The sequence below is a fragment of the Sitodiplosis mosellana genome, unplaced genomic scaffold (genome assembly GCF_009176505.1).
Source record: "Sitodiplosis mosellana isolate CC-2019 unplaced genomic scaffold, AAFC_SMos_1.0 Smas_scaffold_6191, whole genome shotgun sequence".
NCBI classification, from domain to species: domain Eukaryota; kingdom Metazoa; phylum Arthropoda; class Insecta; order Diptera; family Cecidomyiidae; genus Sitodiplosis; species Sitodiplosis mosellana.
In genome coordinates, this window is record NW_022601432.1 from 2,488,127 (window position 1) to 2,507,184 (window position 19,058).

The 19,058-nt window shown below is 37.0% G+C and overlaps 5 protein-coding genes across 42 annotated transcripts in view; 4 read left to right on the forward strand and 1 right to left on the reverse strand.

Annotated features, from left to right (window-relative positions):
• Positions 1 to 4,073, forward strand: part of LOC129576464 (uncharacterized) — a 28,626-nt gene extending 24,553 nt beyond the window's left edge. Inside the window, exons 1-6 of one of the 5 annotated variants that reach the window (XM_055461644.1) lie at positions 232 to 413; positions 2,087 to 2,267; positions 2,394 to 2,707; positions 2,838 to 2,939; positions 3,056 to 3,449; positions 3,525 to 4,073. In XM_055461644.1, the coding sequence (XP_055317619.1) occupies positions 2,128 to 2,267; positions 2,394 to 2,707; positions 2,838 to 2,939; positions 3,056 to 3,449; positions 3,525 to 3,867 (1,293 nt within the window). In that variant the 5' untranslated portion in view covers positions 232 to 413; positions 2,087 to 2,127 and the 3' untranslated portion in view covers positions 3,868 to 4,073. Of the gene's footprint in view, positions 1 to 231; positions 414 to 1,190; positions 1,682 to 2,086; positions 2,268 to 2,393; positions 2,708 to 2,837; positions 2,940 to 3,055; positions 3,450 to 3,524 lie in introns of those variants that run through there. The other 4 variants (XM_055461645.1, XM_055461642.1, XM_055461646.1 and 1 more) reach the window with 4 other exon arrangements.
• Positions 4,074 to 4,141: 68 nt separating this feature from the next.
• Positions 4,142 to 6,667, forward strand: LOC129576455 (protein PTCD3 homolog, mitochondrial). The gene is made up of 2 exons (XM_055461629.1): positions 4,142 to 4,622; positions 4,786 to 6,667. The coding sequence occupies exons 1-2, from the start codon at positions 4,281 to 4,283 to the stop codon at positions 6,457 to 6,459; spliced, it is 2,016 nt and encodes a 671-aa protein (XP_055317604.1). The 5' UTR covers positions 4,142 to 4,280; the 3' UTR covers positions 6,460 to 6,667.
• A 258-nt stretch (positions 6,668 to 6,925) lies between these two features.
• On the reverse strand, positions 6,926 to 18,616 carry LOC129576453 (DENN domain-containing protein 1A). 24 transcript variants are annotated; one of them, XM_055461616.1, is made up of 10 exons: positions 18,524 to 18,616; positions 17,591 to 17,693; positions 13,991 to 14,152; positions 12,501 to 12,771; positions 12,068 to 12,382; positions 11,545 to 12,003; positions 11,244 to 11,276; positions 10,859 to 11,011; positions 8,282 to 8,869; positions 6,926 to 8,035 (listed from the first exon to the last, which is right to left on the reverse strand). In XM_055461616.1, the coding sequence occupies exons 2-10, from the start codon at positions 17,614 to 17,616 to the stop codon at positions 7,517 to 7,519; spliced, it is 2,526 nt and encodes an 841-aa protein (XP_055317591.1). In that variant the 5' UTR covers positions 17,617 to 17,693; positions 18,524 to 18,616; the 3' UTR covers positions 6,926 to 7,516. The 24 variants fall into 24 exon arrangements, 20 of the variants coding, with proteins under 20 accessions (XP_055317591.1, XP_055317587.1, XP_055317588.1 ...); XM_055461612.1 differs by lacking the exon at positions 18,524 to 18,616 and adding an exon at positions 10,454 to 10,557 and having other exon boundaries at positions 10,630 to 11,011; positions 17,591 to 17,631; XM_055461613.1 differs by lacking the exons at positions 17,591 to 17,693; positions 18,524 to 18,616 and adding exons at positions 10,454 to 10,557; positions 14,770 to 15,150 and having other exon boundaries at positions 10,630 to 11,011.
• LOC129576467 (18S rRNA aminocarboxypropyltransferase) lies at positions 15,396 to 17,005 on the forward strand. Its single transcript, XM_055461650.1, has 2 exons — positions 15,396 to 16,496; positions 16,607 to 17,005. The coding sequence occupies exons 1-2, from the start codon at positions 15,920 to 15,922 to the stop codon at positions 16,861 to 16,863; spliced, it is 834 nt and encodes a 277-aa protein (XP_055317625.1). The 5' UTR covers positions 15,396 to 15,919; the 3' UTR covers positions 16,864 to 17,005.
• The window catches only part of LOC129576452 (serine-rich adhesin for platelets-like), a 78,499-nt gene continuing 77,452 nt past the window's right edge, over positions 18,012 to 19,058 (forward strand). Inside the window, exon 1 of one of the 11 annotated variants that reach the window (XM_055461600.1) lies at positions 18,012 to 18,109. The gene's annotated coding sequence lies outside the window, so the exon portion shown is untranslated. Of the gene's footprint in view, positions 18,418 to 19,058 lie in introns of all 11 variants that reach the window. The other 10 variants (XM_055461592.1, XM_055461603.1, XM_055461604.1 and 7 more) reach the window with 10 other exon arrangements.

Consider the following 19,058-nt stretch of genomic DNA (forward strand, 5'->3'; position numbering starts at 1 on the left):
AGCACCGCATATAGTATTACCCGCACTGATGTAGATAATGTATATTATGTTCCTTTATTCCTTCCTTTTGCTCTCTTCTCTGTTTCTCTGCTTTCCGACCAATTCTGTGTCGATGTTTTTCGGTACGATACAGTCGAGCTCTCGGGTTTGTTTTTTTATATCGATGAATTCATGTGTATGTGTGCGTGTGTGTGCGTTAAGCGGACGGAGAGTTCAGGATTTTTTCGTTTTCAAGATTTCTCGCTTGGTAACTTAGCGAAGCTAGTCGCTATCTGTTCTTCGATGTGCACGGATTCAACTAGCAATTTCTCGAAGACCCAACCACAAATCCATTGGCCATTGGTTTTTATTACTGTCGGTTTCTTCTTGCGTCAATCATCAAGAGTACACGAACCAGCTCTTAGAGTAACCAGGTACATGATCAATACATACATTCGTTTTGAAATGATTACAAAAAATGTAATGAATAAGATAGGGATTAGACGTTGCTCATTCGAAATTTTATTAGGTTTTGGAAAATAATTGGAATTTTCGGCAGTAATATTGAAATTTTGAGAGAGAAAAATCCAAGAATTTTGTCGAGGATATGAAAGTCACTTGCAATGTACAGATACGAAGAAAGTTACATACAGCTGTCAGTAGGTAGTGAGAGAAAAAGAGGAAACAAGCAACAACAATAACAAAAACAGCAACAATAACGCCAATATCTTGAGATATTTAAGCACAGAATTTCTCTGCGTTGCCTCAAGAAGCATTCACAAATGGTGAACGAGAAAGAGAGACGCTATCACTTAGTCTCAGACTATTGCCGAAAAATCTGCATCAGTCGTGTTTTTTGCGTTCTTTTCACTGTGCTTCGTTCATACACACACACACACACACACACACACACATAAGCACACGCACAACCACATGGAGAGCACGAAGATCCGAACGGAGAACAATAAACCAAACCATGCAAAGCATATATCCAAATAACTACAAGTGTGTGTAGTGCGAATGCACATTCAAAACATACAACCGAGAGGGTTTTCGATATTGTGCCTGTTTCAAGCACACAGCACATTTAGTGTGACTCACAATCGTCACTCTCTATTTCACTCGCACTTGCATTTGAAAAATGGTAGTCATTCGAACCGCTGTAGCCAATATGTAGAAAAAATATTGCCAAACTGATGAATTATTGTATCGTTCACATTGTTTCATTTCTCTTTGGTCTTTTGTTTCTCCATGCTCTCGCCTCTTCATATTTCGTTTATATCACACAGTTTCTGTGTTTCCGCTGGGTCCTGTGCATTTGCATTGAATTTAACTTCGCCCAGTGCTGTGTTTGTTGGTCCGATTGTTTTTCTTTTTGTTTTTTTTTTTTTTGTTATCAGCATTCGGCTTTTCATTCGAAGAAAAACTAGAACCAGTTGTTTCTATCAATCTTTTTCCATATCATTCAACATTTTATCGGCAAATGAATGTGTGTGTCACACACCAAAAATTTAGTCGCCGAGGGAATCTAGAATTTTTTTGGAATTAGTACGTACACACTTGTTTTCAAAATCACTTGGTTAATTTAGTTACATCGCATGCGTACTGAGTGAGATATCGAGTGCTCTCGGCAACGAAGAAACGAAAAACAATAACAACAAACATTGAATTAGAAGCAATGCTTACGCGTTAGGATTTGCCGGTAGGGAAACGAACACGCGTAAATCGAGAGAGAATAAAAAACGACGATTTTCATTTTCCAAGAATATAAATCAAACATTTTGACATCGGATTTTATTGGAATCAGTTTACAGTTTATTTTTCTTATTTTTGAACTGTTGATTTTTCTTACTATTTCACCGAGAGAAGCAACAATATTTGGTCGTCCATGTGACAATTTGTTAATTTTGAATACGATTCCATTTGATGTTTATCACAAAAATACCGTTCATTTGATCTAAATTTTGCTCAACAAACACACCATCGAGTGTGCACAACTGAAAATTTGAAAAATTTCCGAATAGTAAATAAACACAGTAACTAAAACAGAGAGACTAATCGAGGATTTGGGTGTTTCTTTACATTTTTTTTTATCATTTGCTATCAGTTTAACGTGTTAAGAGTCGGTGTGGAGGTCGTGAGGTCAACATGAATTATACATTAGATGATAGCAACGAGATTCAGGTCGGCGGACGCAAGGGGAAAACATGCTCCATGACTGGATGCAATAACACTCATCAACGTTTTCCCAATATGAGTTTCTTTCGATTCCCAAAAGAATTATCAAGGTTGGTCTGGTCAAATGAACAGAGAATCGTTTCAGTTTTTTTTTCTCTATTTCAAGAGAGAAACGATTGTCTTTTGAAGAATGCGAATAATTTCATTCAAACAAAAACTTTATTTCGATTGCATAGGGCAAAGGAATGGCTGGTTATTTGTGAACGGCCCGATCTCATGAGACGTGTCGATATTGGGGATATTACCATCAACAACTATTATGTGTGTGAAATTCATTTTCCAAATCAGATTCTTGACTATGCCACTCGAAAAATTCTCATCAAAACGGCCAAGCCACTGACATTGGCCGAACTGAAGGCATTACCCGCACAAAGTCGACACAGTAAAAATGATTCGGCGAAATCAAGGCGACGACACAGCGAAGATTATGATGCTCATATTGAAGAAGAGTACGAAGATGACGACGATTTTGACCTGGAGGATAGCAAAGGTAAAGAAATACATAGAACATCTGATGTGATCGCATATCTAGACTAAGTTTGATTTAATTTTGATTTGGTTTTTGCTTCAAGTAGAGAGTATCGATAGAACAATGTATACTAATTCCACTCTCCATTTAGACGACATAAAATTCACCCGCACATTTGGTGTGAAAATTGCCAAGGCTGAAGGAAACTACCATTCAGATCTACTGGAACCTCTGTTGGTTCACGATGAAAATAGTAAGTATCGAGTACGGGACACTTTTTTCTAGCAGATTCAGTCATAGTGTCCACCACTCAGATCAAATCTAAAAGTTTCTGATACTAAAAAATTGATTTTTTTTTTCCTCCACTAGGCTATTCAGATTCCGTTACTCGAACACCGTTTTGTTGGACGGTCGAAGCAACACGATACCTTATCAAATTGCGTGGTGAACGCGATGCTGAATTTGACCAAAGTGGCGCACGCAAAAGTCAACTATGGCTCGAGATATCGAATAAAATGCGAGATGCTGGCTATGATTTTACACCGGAAAAAGTCTCGAAAAAATGGCACAACATCACAATCACATATCAGAAGAATACAGACAGAGAGCCCGGTTCGGTAAATTGGGAATTCTTCAATGATATGCACGCAATATTTCGCAATAAAAAAATGCCCGAAGAAAATTCAATGGATTACAGCGAACCAGAACCAAAACAAAATGGCACATCCAAACGAAAAACGGCCGATACCTCCGTAGAGGATAGGTAGTATAAATTTTTTCCCTTGAATATCTGAACATAAATTTAATCTGATATTTTCCTCTCCAATGCCTATACTAGAGATTCACCGGAATCCGAACAAAATTATCGTCCACGTGAATCACAACGAAAGAAACGAAAACAATTGGAAGCCGAGGACATGGATGTAAACAATGACAGTTCATTTGCACCAGCACTGAATGTAACCACAACCATGGATGAAACCTGGTGGCGTGGCTATTTTGAACAAAAGCTAGAATTGGAACGAAAGAAAATGGACAAAGAGGATGAACGCCACAAGGATCGAATGAATTTCCAAAAAATGGCCATTATGCTGCAGGAGCGTGTGGAAAAGATCAAAGTTGAGGCCATGAATAATTTAACAAATGCACTGCTACGTCTGCAAGACTCGGGAAAACTATAGATTTTAAATTCATTTTGCCAAATGATTTTATACCATACAAACATATTGTACAATAAGATATTTTTCATTCCTGTAACACACAGCAATAGGGGTAGTAAATGAGCGCAAGAAAATATTGTACATAACATTGGAAGAAACGAATCCAATATTAGGATAATGAAACATGTGAGAAATAAAGGAAAATGGTAAGCTACTATCAGTATCAATAGATGGCGTGAGTGAATTTCATCCAAATGGATAGATTAACCTAACCTTCTTTTTCTGTTCAATGATTGACTGTATTATTGTCAGTTCCATGTAGAACTGTCAATGTGGTTCGTATGTGAAACTTCTAACCAAAACATTTCGGCCAAAAAGTGTTTCGCTGCTTTGTTTCCCTTTTAAACAGTGGAATTTGTGGAATAACAGAAAAAATGTTTCGGATTAGTCGTATGAAGTACAAAAATGGATCCAATGGAATTGTTCAAAATTTATTTGCACGACAATCAACGGCAACCGCAAAAAAAACAACGGAATCGGCAAATGAGTCGCAGCGAATAGTTATACCAAAGAAAATCGATCGTGGACCCACGGATTTATTGTATACTCTGTCGAAAACGGTTGGCAGAGATCCAACGGCAGCCCATTATAAGTATCATGATGATCCGTATCTCATACCAACATCACTTTATAACCGAGATCAATATGCACTATCAAAAGAATCCGGTAAACAAACGGCTCAATGGATTAAGCAACAACATGCAAAATTGTTCAACGTAAGTCTTCATTCGAGGAATTATTGTTTTTATCGACTAATTCTTTTTCTACCAAGAACAGTAATAGCCTTCCTATTGTCAATTCTTTGAATGAAAAAAAAAATGTTATAAAATCTCTGATTGAAATTAATGTGAAAAAAATTGATTTTTTTCTAAATTTCAGTCAAAAGATGCGAAACCGCCAATCGAAGCATTCTTCCCGAAGCCAGTCTACACCGATGAGAGTGAAGTCGATTTGAAGTGTCTCGAAGATTCGGTTGAATCATTGAATGTTTGCGATGCCATTTTAATTTATCGACTATTGACGGCAAAAAATGTGACCGTTCCGGATGAGCTCAAGCAGAATATCCTTGAATTGGTGTGTTTTTACAATCACAAAGATCCAATACCGTTCGATATGTTTGAGGCGCGTGGTTCGGCCGAAGCAAGCAAGCGATCACGTGATGCTAAGCCCGATGTATGGGTAGAGAACAGTTTCGCTGATCAATTATTCCAGAGTATTGAACCGAAAACACCGGCCGCCTATAATACAATGATCAGAGGTCTGTATAAGTTCAGTAGTCTTGAACGTGCCGAAGAGCTGTACAATGAGGCCAACGAAAAGAAGATTCCACTCGATTTGGCCACCTACAATAGTTTCATTCGGAATATTAACAAACCGGGTGTGACGGCCGAAATGCGATGGGAACAAATTAAAATCACACTCGGTGACATTAATAAACGACAACTCAAACCAAATGTAAAGACTCTCAACGCAATTTTGGCGACAATCAAAGCCGGTGGTAATATTCATAGCATTATAGATTACGCTGTTCAAACAATGGCCGAATTTCAAGCACTAAACATTGAACCATCGCTTGAGACCTATGCTCATTTGCTTGATATATTCCATGGTAAACAATCACCGCCCAGCAATGTTATCTACCAGATTGTGGAACGTATCGAAAAGAATCCGAATTTGATTGCCCAAGGTCCCGATGATTTGACATTCTTCTACAAAGCAATGGTGGTATGCCGTTTTCGATTAAGAAATTCCGCATCGCTTGCACGACGCATTGATAACATTGTTACACATTCGGATAATATCAAATTCCTTGGCGATGCACAACAAGAACAATTCTATTATCGTTACTTTTTAACAACCATTTTACATAATGAAACATTTGCCGAGTTCATTCGAACATATGATCAACTAGTGCCCGAAACCTATTCGCTTGAGCCAAGTGTAGCCGATGATATTTTCTCAACCATCAATATAACCGGAACCATTCAACATGTACCGAAATTCTGGACAGATATAGTCATTTCGGGCATTTCAAAGCGTAGCCAATTGAATGATTCAATTTTAGCACTGATGACAACCAATCAACCTCTTGCCGATGTCAAAGAACACGACGGTCTTGTCGATCAATTTGCTGAAATTGCATGGACCATCTATCAGAATGCGATGAACGATCAATTTGCCAGCGCACGCAAAGAAGAATTAATTCCAGCCACACGGCTAGCGAACATTGTCATTTTGTTGCTGCAGGCCAATCGACACCAAAATGCCCGAACCATTGTGGAAAGTTGTCTGGAACAACAGAAAGATAAACGAATCATTGGATGTCTTACCGATGAAGCGTTGTCCGCATTTATCGACAGTTGTGTGGTGAACAAAGAGCCACGTATCGCCATTCAATGTGTTGCATATTCCATTGAGAATGGCGTCGGTGATGCCATTCAATTTGGTCGCAAAATCGTACAATCCTTCACATTGGAAACAAACGAAATAAAACGCATTACCGATTTAGTTGGCCAAGATGTATTGAAATCAGCACAGAAATCAACCGAATGAATAGGCGTAGAATGCGGAAGCGAATTTAGAATTACTATGTTACGAAAATGCTAAAATTTAGTTGAAAATTTATATATATAATTGATTCGAATTTCACGACAGAGTGACGCCGAAGCAATTTTATTGTTTCAAATAATGTAACTGAATGCGAATATTGTTTTTAAAATTCTGTTGTAAATAAAAAAGAAAACTGATAGGAGAAAAAAAATACACACACGTTTCAAATTTGAATATGCACATTTATTTCGTTCAGTATAAATGAATCGTAAATAATTTCACCGGTTCTAAAAGCTCACAGAATTCCAACACTAATTATCGTGATGAATTTTTTTTCATTCGTCTTCGCTTCTCTTGTAAAAAATCGTTTTTTTTTTCTTTTTTTTCTTTTCTTTTCTTTTCTAATCAAATCCGCACTCAAATGAGGAAAACAAAGGCAATTCAAACAACAACAAAAAAAAGTCAATCGTTTATCCGCACGCTTAAATTAAAAATTCATTGCAACGTTTTATTTTCTTATTTTTTTTCTTTTCTTTTCGATTAAATTCGTGAAAAAGCACGGAATACCAATTTTGCAGTCTAAATTGAATAAATTCTCATTAAAATATCCATTCCAAGTGTGTTGTACTAGACAAGTAAAATCTTTCTTTCGACTATAAAATGAGTAGCTTCGACTTTGACTCGATTTTTCGGTTTTGCAAAAATAATCAACTCGATTGCACTCTTTATACTGGGGAACCATACAAATTTACATATCATTTGTCTTTTTTGTTTAATTTCATTTTCGATTTTCAAGCCGCATTCAAATCATATTCAAACTTTTCAAAAAAAAAAAATCAAGTTGCAGCTAACTAATCACTACGATAAGCTAATTCATTTCAAATAATTTACACCACACACAATTGGGGAATTTCTGCTATTCTTCACAGCGTCTTTTTGTTTCTTCTCGCAAGCATTATTTTTAATATATAATACAATTCGCCTTTTATTCCCCGGTGAAAAACCACAAAAAAATATATTCCAATTTGATGGAAAGAAGAAAAAAAAATGTGTTGGCCATTCAGTCAAATGTAGTCCAGTTATTGTTACTTTTTGGCCGATGGATGTCACCGTTTGTTTGCAGGCCATTATCACGAAACGTTTCACTTGTGCGATTTGTGTGTTGATTGCCACTGCCCATTCTAAATGGATGCGGTGCTGTGTCATTCGATGATGTTGATGTTCTCGAATTGCGTTCAATCAATTTAAATTGATCCAAACCGTATTTACGCAGTAGTTCTACATCGTCATCGATTTTTGTATTATTCACCGCGTTTGTGACTGGCGCTGTGTTAGCCTTTTTTTGCAAATATGATGGTACAAAGTATGGATACATTGGATTACTGAATGCTGCATTGCTACTATTCGGCGATGCACCTTTCGGTACGGATGATAGTACCGGTGGCAACACCACTGGCGATCGCTTCGGTACGGTTGGTATTTGTTTTGCATTCTGATTCAATGGATCAAAATCATCTACTTCAAATGATTCTTCACGTGAATTCAATTCGATCAAATCCGCCGGTACATCACTGTTTACCTGGAAACCAAGAAATATACATGTTTTTATCTGCTTTTGGGAGAAAGAAACTGATAAAGCACCAAAACCATTTTTTGGGAGAGAAGGGACAAAGCAAATTGGGAATTGTTCAAAATTTCTAGTGACCATCACAATGATACACAAAAAGCCAAAAAAAAAACAGTCGGTAATAAACAAAAAAGCATGTGATGTTCTTTTCTTCAACTGTGCAAATGAAATATAGATGTGATGGAATCCGAAACATACCTCGGATGTTTTCGTTTCATTGGTCATGTTCAATTTGTAGTTTTGTGGTGGTAGTGGCGGTGGTTTAGGCGATGGTTCAATGAGCGATTCGGTACGATTTATTATAATATTATTAATCCGTAGATTCAATGAGTTTGTATTTTGTACGAAATTATTCTCGAAACCGTTGCGATTGTTTGCAGGCGCTTTGGCCACACTGTTGTGCGGTGGCAGTGGTGGTGGCGGAGGTTGTGTTGCCGTTTTCGTTCTGTTACGAGCCGCTGGCACGGGTGCAGGATCAACCTGATCATCGGTATCGATTATGATTAAATGTTCACTCGTTGCATTGCGATTGTTTCGTGGCGGTGGATTCGTTATTCGCGGTGGAACTGGTGGCAGCACATCCGGTGGTGCATCGAAACTGCACGTACTATTCGATGCCGATGAATCGTTTCTTGCCTCCAAATAAGGCGATGATTCACCAACATCGTCCAATGGAAACAATGTACCAGGCGGTATTGTCGATGATTTTGCCTGATGATCGGGCGTATTCACCAACGATCCACTACGACTAGATCGTCTGTTCTCCGTACTATTTACTGGCTTCAACTGGTTTGTGTCCAAAACATGAATATACAGGTGAATATAATGAAACAATGGAATTATTTTCTTCAACTAAGATGCAACATTCCACGGTGTTTATCCAATTAGCCATTATATGCATATGTCAGATGTTTTATGAAGATAAATGTGGCGATTTTTTTTTTATTATGCGAAAACGATTTTTTTGTCGTATTTTTTAATTGTTTTGTTTTGTTTTTTTTTTTTTATCATTCGATCGACAGAGCTTTCAAAGCTTCGTCGTTTGAATTTTCCAAAAAACTTGCAATAGGATATCGGTAATTTTTACTCAATTCCAAAATTTGGATGTATAACCTTGAAAAGTGAGATCTGTAAAACGGGTGTTCTCACTTTTATATTCTTTCATGGGTATGATGGGTAAATTTTCGACATAAGAATAATGTCTCTCGACTCCTGCTCCAGAAGCCCTGTTCCATCGAAATTTCTTCTGTGATTTTTCTAATATTTTTTTTTCATTATTTTCTCGACAATTTTTATCCTTTAAATTTTCTCTTTAATTTAAAATGAATAATTGAAAAAAATCATTTTTGAATTTGAATTCGAATTCTCTAACGATTTTTTTTTTTTTTTTTTTGTAAATATGTTTTATTGGTTAAATTCGTTTGTTCTGAATTAATTGAACTATTTTATTATTACTATGATTATTTTGCATTTTTTCCGCGAAAAATTTACTTTTTTCCTAAAATAATTTGAATTGATTTGCCAATCATCTTGAAACATTTCACACACTTCCATGACAATTTTGGATAAACACTGGAGATGAATTGAAACTGTATGTGAAAAAAGGGAATTGAAAAAAAAAACGAACAGATAACGCAAATGAATGTAAAGCAAAACCAACAAAAACAACTTACTTAGGAATGTGTATTAAAAAAAATTAAAACTGTAGCTATATAGTCAATAACAAAGTCTACCGAAGTGCATCGAAATGTGCATCTTCTTATTGTTGAGAAAGAATGCGGAAATTATTCAATAAAATAAAGGTGCGTGCGGTATTTCACGTGTATGCATGTCATGACATTCGTTTTGGGTATGTTGTGTGTGGCGATCAAAAACGTTACTTTTGTAAATTATGATATAATAACTAAAAAGTGTGAGAGAGAGAGAATAAAAATGGTGTGCATTTTGTGACGTGTATGTGAGAGAGAATAACAAAAATTTCATTTGAAAAATATTGTCGTTTTAAAAAAAAAATAGAGAAAAAAAATGTAGCATTTTGGCGAAGCAAGCGTGAAAAATTGAACAATATTCAATAAACCAAGATAAAAAAGAAACCAAACGTAAAAACATATTAGATAAATGGCAATCGTTAACTACATCAAAGTACCAGCATAACCCAATAACATGTTATATTGCAAACGCATCACAAAAAGGTGTCAATAGAAAAAAGAAAACAGACGAAATATTAGAAAAGTAAAATTAATTTAAGAAAAAAATAAAATAAAACGACAACATTACCGAAAAAAAAACGGATTTGTAAGGGAATTAAAAAAAAAAACCAACGATAACAACAACAAAAATAGAGTATAGGATGGATTTGAACGGACTTACACTTCGATCGACCGTTGGCATTTTGAACAAGGCATGTTGTTGCAGTTCTTGCAAAATATTCATTTCAGATGTCGACGATAGCGAACTGGTAGGACTTGAGCTAACTGTAATTGGACTCTTACTAATCGAATGACTAATGGCATTGCCATGGTTTGGCTTTGAAATGATGCTATTACCATTTTGAGTGGTGGCCGCGGCGGCGCTGGCTGTCGAAGCCGATGCCATCGCAGCAACAATGCTACTGCTACTATTGTTGTTAATTGTTATGTTATTGTTGAAATGATTGGTTAAATTTGAATTATTTATCATTGAATTGGAGGTTTGAAGCATTTTTGGTGGTTTGCTGCGATGCGTGCTACTGTTACTTATTGAAATTAAATCACTTTGTGGTCTTTTTGTAAATACCGGCGAATTCGGTTCGGAACGACAGCCGCTGGCTAACGGTGCAGATGCTACCGAACCGGAACGCGATGAACTCTCCTTTGACGGTGTACGGTCGCTCAATTTGGATTTTAGGCCTTTGTACGCAGTTTTCATGCCACGGCCTCCTTGTTTCACCTGTTACAAACAAATAAACAACATTATTAACATCATAGCTGCGGATATGGATTGGTTAAATAAAAATTAGCATATGATTAGTGATCGTTAAAGTAAAATCGTACACAACGATCGAATTATCATGTGATAGTATTGCTAAAACCAAAGCCGATGGCCTAATGATCAATGGAAATGGAAAGCTTATGAGATATAACCAACTAAATTATAGAAGGTAAATGAAAACCCGACTCACCGACTGCACAGCAGATTTGACGGCTGGATTAGTCTGCAATGGGAGAAAATGACGAAATAGAGAGACTGATAAATGATTCAGAAAACTTGACAAGCCCACGATACATACAAAGAAAAAGCAAGCGTTCTACGAAAGTTGTCAAGATTATTTAATCGATAGCAATTGACGTTATGCTTTTTTAAATCACAATTATAAGTGTGTGGTGATTATTTTGTTTTATATTATGAAAAAAATTGAAAGAAGCATTAACCCACAACCCAATGAAAAAAATCCTAAGTTCAAGCTTAATCACGCTACTTACTTTATCTTTCACATTTCGGAGAAACGGTTTGATTCGTTGTCTTGGCTTTTCGTGGTGTCGCAACGTTTCCAATTCGAATTCATCGGAGAATCCAAGACCGGTGTTCAGCATTTCCAAACGTTCCTCGATGAATTGTTGAAATATTTGCAATTCAAGCATATCACGCAGGAATGGCCGAAGATGTGATGGCCGTGAATCGATGAACGTTTCACGGCACCATGTCAATTTAGCACCTTGACTAAATTTGATGGCATCTCTGTAGCCACCGATCAGCTGCACCAAAACACCGAGAAATATTTTCGACACACGATCACCAATGTGATCATGTTGATTGCTCAATTGCTTCTTCAATTGTGACACTAATTCAGCCGGCATATTTTTCACATCGTCAAATGGCGATTCAAAATATTTATTATCACAGTTCAATATGACCACCTCGCCCAGTTCCTCGCGTGTCATCTACAAAACGAACAATTCGGAAATTATTATAATGGAATAGTCATTTTTAACTTAGCCGGCTTACTGTTTCTAATACTGCTTCGGGTACACCGATCAAGTATGGCATTGGCGCGCACAGAATCTCTTTCATTTTTAGTGGTAAAATTGGTATGAAAATATGTTGCCATACCATTGGATATAGAAATGCATGCGCCGCTTGCACACTGCTCGATAGCCTATCCAAGCGTTGCGATGTAAAAACGAGTCGCCGTTCAGCCAACATGGCCGCAAACACGGCAATCATATTCTTTGGATCGACAAAATTATAATATAAATTCAAATTATGATTCTCTGGAATGCTTGGCAATTGAAACTGTGACGGCCGTTGAAAGTCGAAACTCTATTTGTGGGATAAATGAAATTGCGTCAAAAGGATTGGTCATCTTTGATGGAGTTTATGTACATAAAAAGTTTGATCATGATTCATTTAACGGATGGCGCATAACTAAAACACTCACACTCAATCCTGAATTGTAAAAAAGTCTGAGGCATGCGCCAGGCTCAGGAACGCCTTTTGCATAGGCTTCGGCTAAAAATGGTTGAAAATCATTTTTCGATGTTCGCTTCAACTCTCCGAGCACATTGAGAAACTTTAGAAATGTATCGTGCCACGGCAAATATGTGATGATAACCATGGCCGTTTGTGCTTTGGCATCGTGTCGACAGAATCCAAATCTCCATTTCGAATCACTGCTTGTCAATACGAACGAGTATGTTTGAACCGATTCACTGTAGCAGCAATCAAGAAGCAACGGAACAGAAAAATACAGAGAGAGAGAGAGAGATATATATATAAATTAAAGTAACATTAGCATTGATTAAAGAATTTTATTAATAGACAAGGTTGTGTGTGTGTAACATGACCGTTTTGGGTTTGCATCCTAAATGAGCTTAAATTCACCTGAACTCGAACGAAAAAACAAACAAATTAAGCATAGAAACGATGAGGCAACGACAACGTGTGTGATTCAAATGGAATTGATGAATCGGTCGATGTGCGCTTCATATTGTGTGTGTGCTGGCTTTCAATTGAGTGTAAATGCATACGTATATATGCGAAATCGCGCGCGCAATGAATAATTCAAAGCGAATTGTGACATTAAATGATGGTGACAAGGGATTTTGTTCGTAATAAATTGATGTATTTCATATATGCGATTCGTGCAATCTATGCTTTTGCGATTCGATTGCTCAATGCGAAGAAGAAAGAAAAAAAACAGAGTCGCAAATCCAATAATAATCACTTGGGTTTTGCAACGTTTTCGGTTGGATTATTTGTTTGTTTTGTTGCTCATTTTTTGTTTCATTCTTTCTCTCGCATTCTTGGTTATTGTTGCTGTATTCATTGTCGCAACTTATCATTTCCACGATTCGCGATGACTAATACATGTGAAGTGTGAAGACATACAGTTACATTATTATAACCAATTCAGCAAATGACGAATTCATGCAACAATCAATCTCTTTGTATGACTCGACTCTCTTGGGCCAATCCGACAACCAAACTATCCGCACATCAAACGGCCGCAATAGATACTGCGGCAGCAGAAACGAGAGCAAACGAGACTGTATCACAAAATGGAAAAAAAAATGCAAACACCGAAACGAACATATCCATCATTAATCGAACACACGAAAAGAAAAAAAAACCTACAAACAGTTGTACTTAATTTGCGTATATTTACCGCATATATATGATATATTTTTTTCGTCTTACTTGAAATATGTACATATTTAGTATATTTACTACGTTGCATGTACGATAATACCACACACATACACACGAGCAGAGTGTTTTTTTTTGCGCAAAACAACAGCGAAAAAAAAACACAATTATATTTATGACTAAACGAGATTTCAATGAGAGCACACGAAATGATGATGATGATGATGAAGAACTTAAGCCATAAAATGAAAAGGAAATGGTTTGATTTTTGGTTTCACTTACTTTAAAAACTGACACGGATAGGCAAACTCTGGGATTTTTGTTATGATTTCGGTATCTTTGAATCTCTCTGGGAAACTTTCAACAATGACACCCGACACTTTTTCACCAATCGCTGTGGGTGATATCTCACACCAATACTCGAACAGCTTCTGTACATTTTCTCTGCAAAATGAAATAATATTCAAAGAATTTTTTTAATTTAAAGCCCGAAAATTGGTTGGTTTTCTTCCTCTTTTTTTTCTTTGCTCTATCCACTAATAATCGCAAAACACGGAATTTCGAAATCACGAAATCAAACTAGAAAATTGCCGTATGAATGAAAGAGAAAGAAAAAAGAAACGGTTGTGTGTTTTTGTCCAATGCTTTTGTTGTGCAACAATCGATGCGATTGCAAACACCCCGAATAAGGCAACGTAATGGAATGAGGAAGGCAAATATACGGGTGACGAATAAACAACACAAACAGAAAAGTACTTGGAATTGAAGAAGAAGAAGAAGAAGAAGAAGAAAAAAACAGATAAAATGCACGAAAATCCAAAAGTTCACAATCGATAAAATTCGCAATCGTCACAGACAGATAATCCACTTTAGTTCCAATTTGGCGAGATATACGAACAACATAAATAAATCAGTTCACACACGAAAAAAAGGAGCCCATAATGTGTGTTTCGGCTGTGTATAATTTTCGCCAACGATATGAAATCGTTCCACTTTCAATTGAACACAATATTTTCGATTTATTTATTTATGTTTGGCTTAAGATTGAAATTAAAACTCACTTAAAACGTGTATTCATGTCACTAATTTGAATTTTTAATCGAATCGCACATTGTCTAATTCGATAAAGCAGGCAAAATGGAAAAATTTAATTTCTTTTTTTTTTCTTGTTGCAACACACAACAGGCCAATCAGAATTATTTTTTTTTTCTTCTTTTCGCTTGCTGCTGTTTTTGTGAATTTTGTGTATATATCTCACACACCAACTCTATCACTCTCTCACTCTCCCAGTCAGTCTCCCCCAGTTGTGTATATTGTGTTACTTGGTGCTGAGTCTGCTTGCGCCTTTTGTGTACAGCACACTGCTTTCAAATCTACTGTTTCTCGTATAAGTTATTGTGTTTTTCATTCTCTGTCCACTCTCCTCTTGTCGCAATTACGCGAGATTGACATTTGTTCAATGGTGGTGTTGTTGTGTTTCATTAAATCGTCTGTGTGTATTTACTACGGCATGAAATAGAAAGAGATTTGAATGCGCGTTGCATATGTGTTTGCTGCGTCGGTGTATGCGCGTCACGGTTGTGTGCGTGTGTGTGTGTGTGTGTGTCAAAACACACCAATGTGTTGAAAATGCCAAATGTCATAATAAAAGAATGCACGGTCATCTCCTGAAATTGACTTGAAGCCATTCAGTTGTTGCGAATGATTTTTCATAAATGATTTTCAGTCCCATTTTTTTTTCGAGAGAAAGAAAGAGTGAAAAAGAAAGAGAAAGAGAAGATTGAAACAAAAAATCGATAACAATTTAAAAAATCCCCATTGATCATTTTACGCATAAAATATTCACGCGTATGTAATGCGACGGTTAAAATGTTATCAGAAGCGATGTTAGTCCACAGAAAAAGTGGTGTCACTGAAAATTCGAATTGGATTCAATTGAAGAAAAGTCCCTCGTTAATTCCTCATTATTTTAAATGAAATGCCCATTCATTCAGGGAAAAAAACCCCCAGAAAATCGCTTAAAATTCAACAAATCATCATTTTGAATAAGCAACACACAGTGGCGCCACTTTGACAGTCATACAATCACTTTGACGTTTGTTGTCAAATGTTCATGTGCACACGATGAACATGTGTGATTGAGAAAACAAAAGTTTACATTACGGTGAATACGAGTAGATCTATACTGTTTTTTTTTTATTTTCTTCGAAGATGAATCGTGCAAAATCGGGTCGTGGATCAAGTGGTTCTGGTGCAAATAATCGACGAAATAAAAAGTATGCCAAGCAATCACATCGAAATGCTGATCGAAAGTTGGCCGAACGAGCGGCTGATTTGAAATTACAATCCGACTCGTCATCGAGTAGCAATGGATCATCGTCCGGTTCGTCGGAATCCAGTTCGGATGATGATGATCATGGAAAAGCACCAACTTTTAACGTTGCAATGTGGGATCTCAATCATTGTGATCCGAAAAAATGCTCAGGCCGAAAATTGGCACGACACGGATTGATTAGCAATTTACGTTTGGGTCAACGATTTCCCGGTCTGGTTTTAACACCCGTCGGAACGAATTGCGTGAGTCCAGCGGATAATGAAATTATCAAAGCATCCGGATTGGCGGTGGTCGATTGTTCATGGGCTAAATTAGATGAAACACCATTCGATCGAATGAAAACACCACATCCACGTTTACTGCCATTTTTAGTCGCCGCAAATCCAATCAACTACGGCAAACCATGCCAATTGAGCTGCGTTGAAGCCATTGCGGCCGCTCTTTATATTATCGGTAAAGGATTTAAAATTGTTGAATTGGTTAATGGGTGAATTGATTAAGATTAGTTTTAACCAATTTAGTGATTTCGAATCAATTTAAACTGTTGACCATCTTTCTTGCAGGATTAAAAGACGAGGCCAAATGGTATCTAAGTAAATTTTCATGGGGTCATTCATTTTTGGAATTGAATAATGAGCTCTTGGAAAAGTATTCATCGTGTACGTCAAGCAAAGAGATTCTCGAAGCGCAAGACGAATATTTGCGAAATGCTCAAGCCGAAAAGGCGAATCGACGCGACGATTTCTTCCCAACATCATCAAGTAGCAGTGATACTGACGATGCAGAAGAAAATGCTAAAGGAAATGCATCCCAAACGTAAACCAAAAGTCATGGCGTTCATCCATCATGACATCATACCGCATTCAGAATCTAAATTAAGCGTATGTCTGTAAATATTTACAAAATTAGTTTTAACATGTATGAAATAAAATCCGTTTATTATATACAAAAACGCGAGTCGATGTGATCCGCGATCGTTCGAATTGATTTAGTATGATACAATGTTGATTGGTTGTGAAGAAAAAGGTGTTGAAGTATCGAATGATATCGGTTTCTCTCCCTCTCTCTCTCTCTTTTTCGTATTGACGGTTTTGAGAATAGAAAACACAAGCCATGTAACAACACAAGGTAAGAAACACCGAAAACCACAAGCTGAAGCAAAATAACGCAAAGTGCAAAGAGATTGATGCGAGAAGAAAAAGGTCCGACCGAAGTTGGAATGGTATGCGTTTCACACATAAATTCATCATCGCATAAAATTCATGAACATCTAAGTCACTTCATCCATGACAATTGCGTTATGGTTTGCCGAGCATCAGCCACATCTATCCATATCTATGATTGGTTATGATTTCGGATTGTGTAAACAGTGCCTGAAACACAAGTCTTAATTCTTGGAAAATATGGTTCAATAAAAAAAAAACAGGCAAATTGAATTACTTATGCACTAATTCAGATGATCATCGACGGATGTTGGCGATGTAAAGAAGTGAGAGAATGCCGTGACTCTAGCTTCGATCCGGTATTTGGTTATTATTATTATGTACCTGTATGTAGTCTGAGTCTGAGTCATTCATTCGTTTGGCTGGCTGGCTGGCTGACTGGCGTGCCGTAGTCGTCGTCGTCGTCGTCATCGTTGTCGAATTTATTCTGCATGAGTATATATATACGCTATAGTATGTGTATGTGCGTATGTCAAATCACATCCAGAACAATGAAAACAAAACGCAAAACATTGCCGCGGCATTGGCATGAGAACGCAATCGACAAAGATGGGGATAGAAGACAAGCAAAGATATATACACTACGTCGAATTGTATGCGTGTCTCGTGCTGAACAACAACATACATACACAGTGTGCGAGTGTGTATGCGCAACGAGGTATGTATACGGATAACGATGAAAAACTCAACAGCGATGAAGAAGAAGAAGAAGAAGAAAAAGAACACGGAGCATATTGCCTGCTATATGCCGCCGCCGTGTGTATGATGTGTTTGTGTGTCACAATTCTTATTCTCTCTCAGTTGTTTGATTGACTTCAGCGGTGCTTGTACACAAAAACAAATGTGAGTCGCTAAACTTTATCAATTTTACACACACTCTCTCACCCTCTCACTCGACAACTATAATTAAAACCGATTAAGTACGAGCAATTTTTGCTCCCATATATATTAATCAGCCAAACAAGTAAAATTCATATAAATCGTTTTCATTGAATGAAGTGACACATCTCTTGACGCCACACCACCACCGTGCACCACAGCGAAAATATTTGTTTGGTTTTCTATTTTGTCGTGTTTTTTTTTTGCCTGAATTTACTGAAGTGAGTCGTTTGAGTGAAAGCATCGGTATTTTTTCCCTTTGTGTTCAGTGTGTGAGTGTGTTTTGAAAATCCTTTTGAAATTGAACAAGCGTTAAATTAAGTAGCAAGAATGCCGCCAATGTTGTGACAAGAGGCGCAAACAGTGTGTTTTGCTTACCCTCAATTGAAAGTGCAGTAATACACAACCAAAACGCTGGCACAAAAAATAAAGAACTGTTTCGCGCGTCAGTTTTGCGCGTAAATTTTACTCACTCTAACAAGCGTGTTTGTTGATTATATTCACATGTGTTCTCTCTGTGAGATAGAGAGGCTGATGTAATCTCATGATAATGCGCCAAATTGTAATAAAAAAAACACGAGAAAGCCGTTTGCAAATTCACTTGCAACGATTTTTCTCTCTGTCAAAAAAAAAGAGAAACAAACACACGTAATGTTCAACCTTCAAAGCACGTTCTCAACGCGTTATTCTTAACAAGCCACTCAAGTTGCATTCGGTCGACTTTGATACACATAATTTTATTTTTTGTGTGAGTTATTTTTCTTTCGGATTCCGTCAGTTCGTGCTTGAGAATCCAATTGCAAAAATGTTCTGAGAAGAGTTGAAGCGCAGAAAATCACGTGAATAGAAAGTTTTAACGTGAAACAGTGTGTGTGTGTGTGTGTGTGTGTGTGTGTGTGTGTGTGTGTGTGTG

What these genes read in the sequence shown, in the direction of transcription:
- LOC129576455 (XM_055461629.1), top strand. Translation starts at nt 4,281, where the DNA reads ATGTTTCGGATTAGTCGTATGAAGTACAAAAATGGATCCAATGGAATT. An exon ending in AACATGCAAAATTGTTCAAC is followed by an intron (nt 4,623 to 4,785) that starts GTAAGTCTTCAT and finishes TCTAAATTTCAG; the next exon opens with TCAAAAGATGCGAAACCGCC.
- LOC129576467 (XM_055461650.1), top strand. Translation starts at nt 15,920, where the DNA reads ATGAATCGTGCAAAATCGGGTCGTGGATCAAGTGGTTCTGGTGCAAAT. An exon ending in GGCCGCTCTTTATATTATCG is followed by an intron (nt 16,497 to 16,606) that starts GTAAAGGATTTA and finishes TCTTTCTTGCAG; the next exon opens with GATTAAAAGACGAGGCCAAA.
- LOC129576453 (XM_055461607.1), bottom strand. Translation starts at nt 17,616, where the DNA reads ATGACTCAGACTCAGACTACATACAG. An exon ending in TTTACAATTCAGGATTGAGT is followed by an intron (nt 12,383 to 12,500) that starts GTGAGTGTTTTA and finishes TCCCACAAATAG; the next exon opens with AGTTTCGACTTTCAACGGCC. An exon ending in TCAAATCTGCTGTGCAGTCG is followed by an intron (nt 11,012 to 11,243) that starts GTGAGTCGGGTT and finishes TGTTTGTAACAG; the next exon opens with GTGAAACAAGGAGGCCGTGG.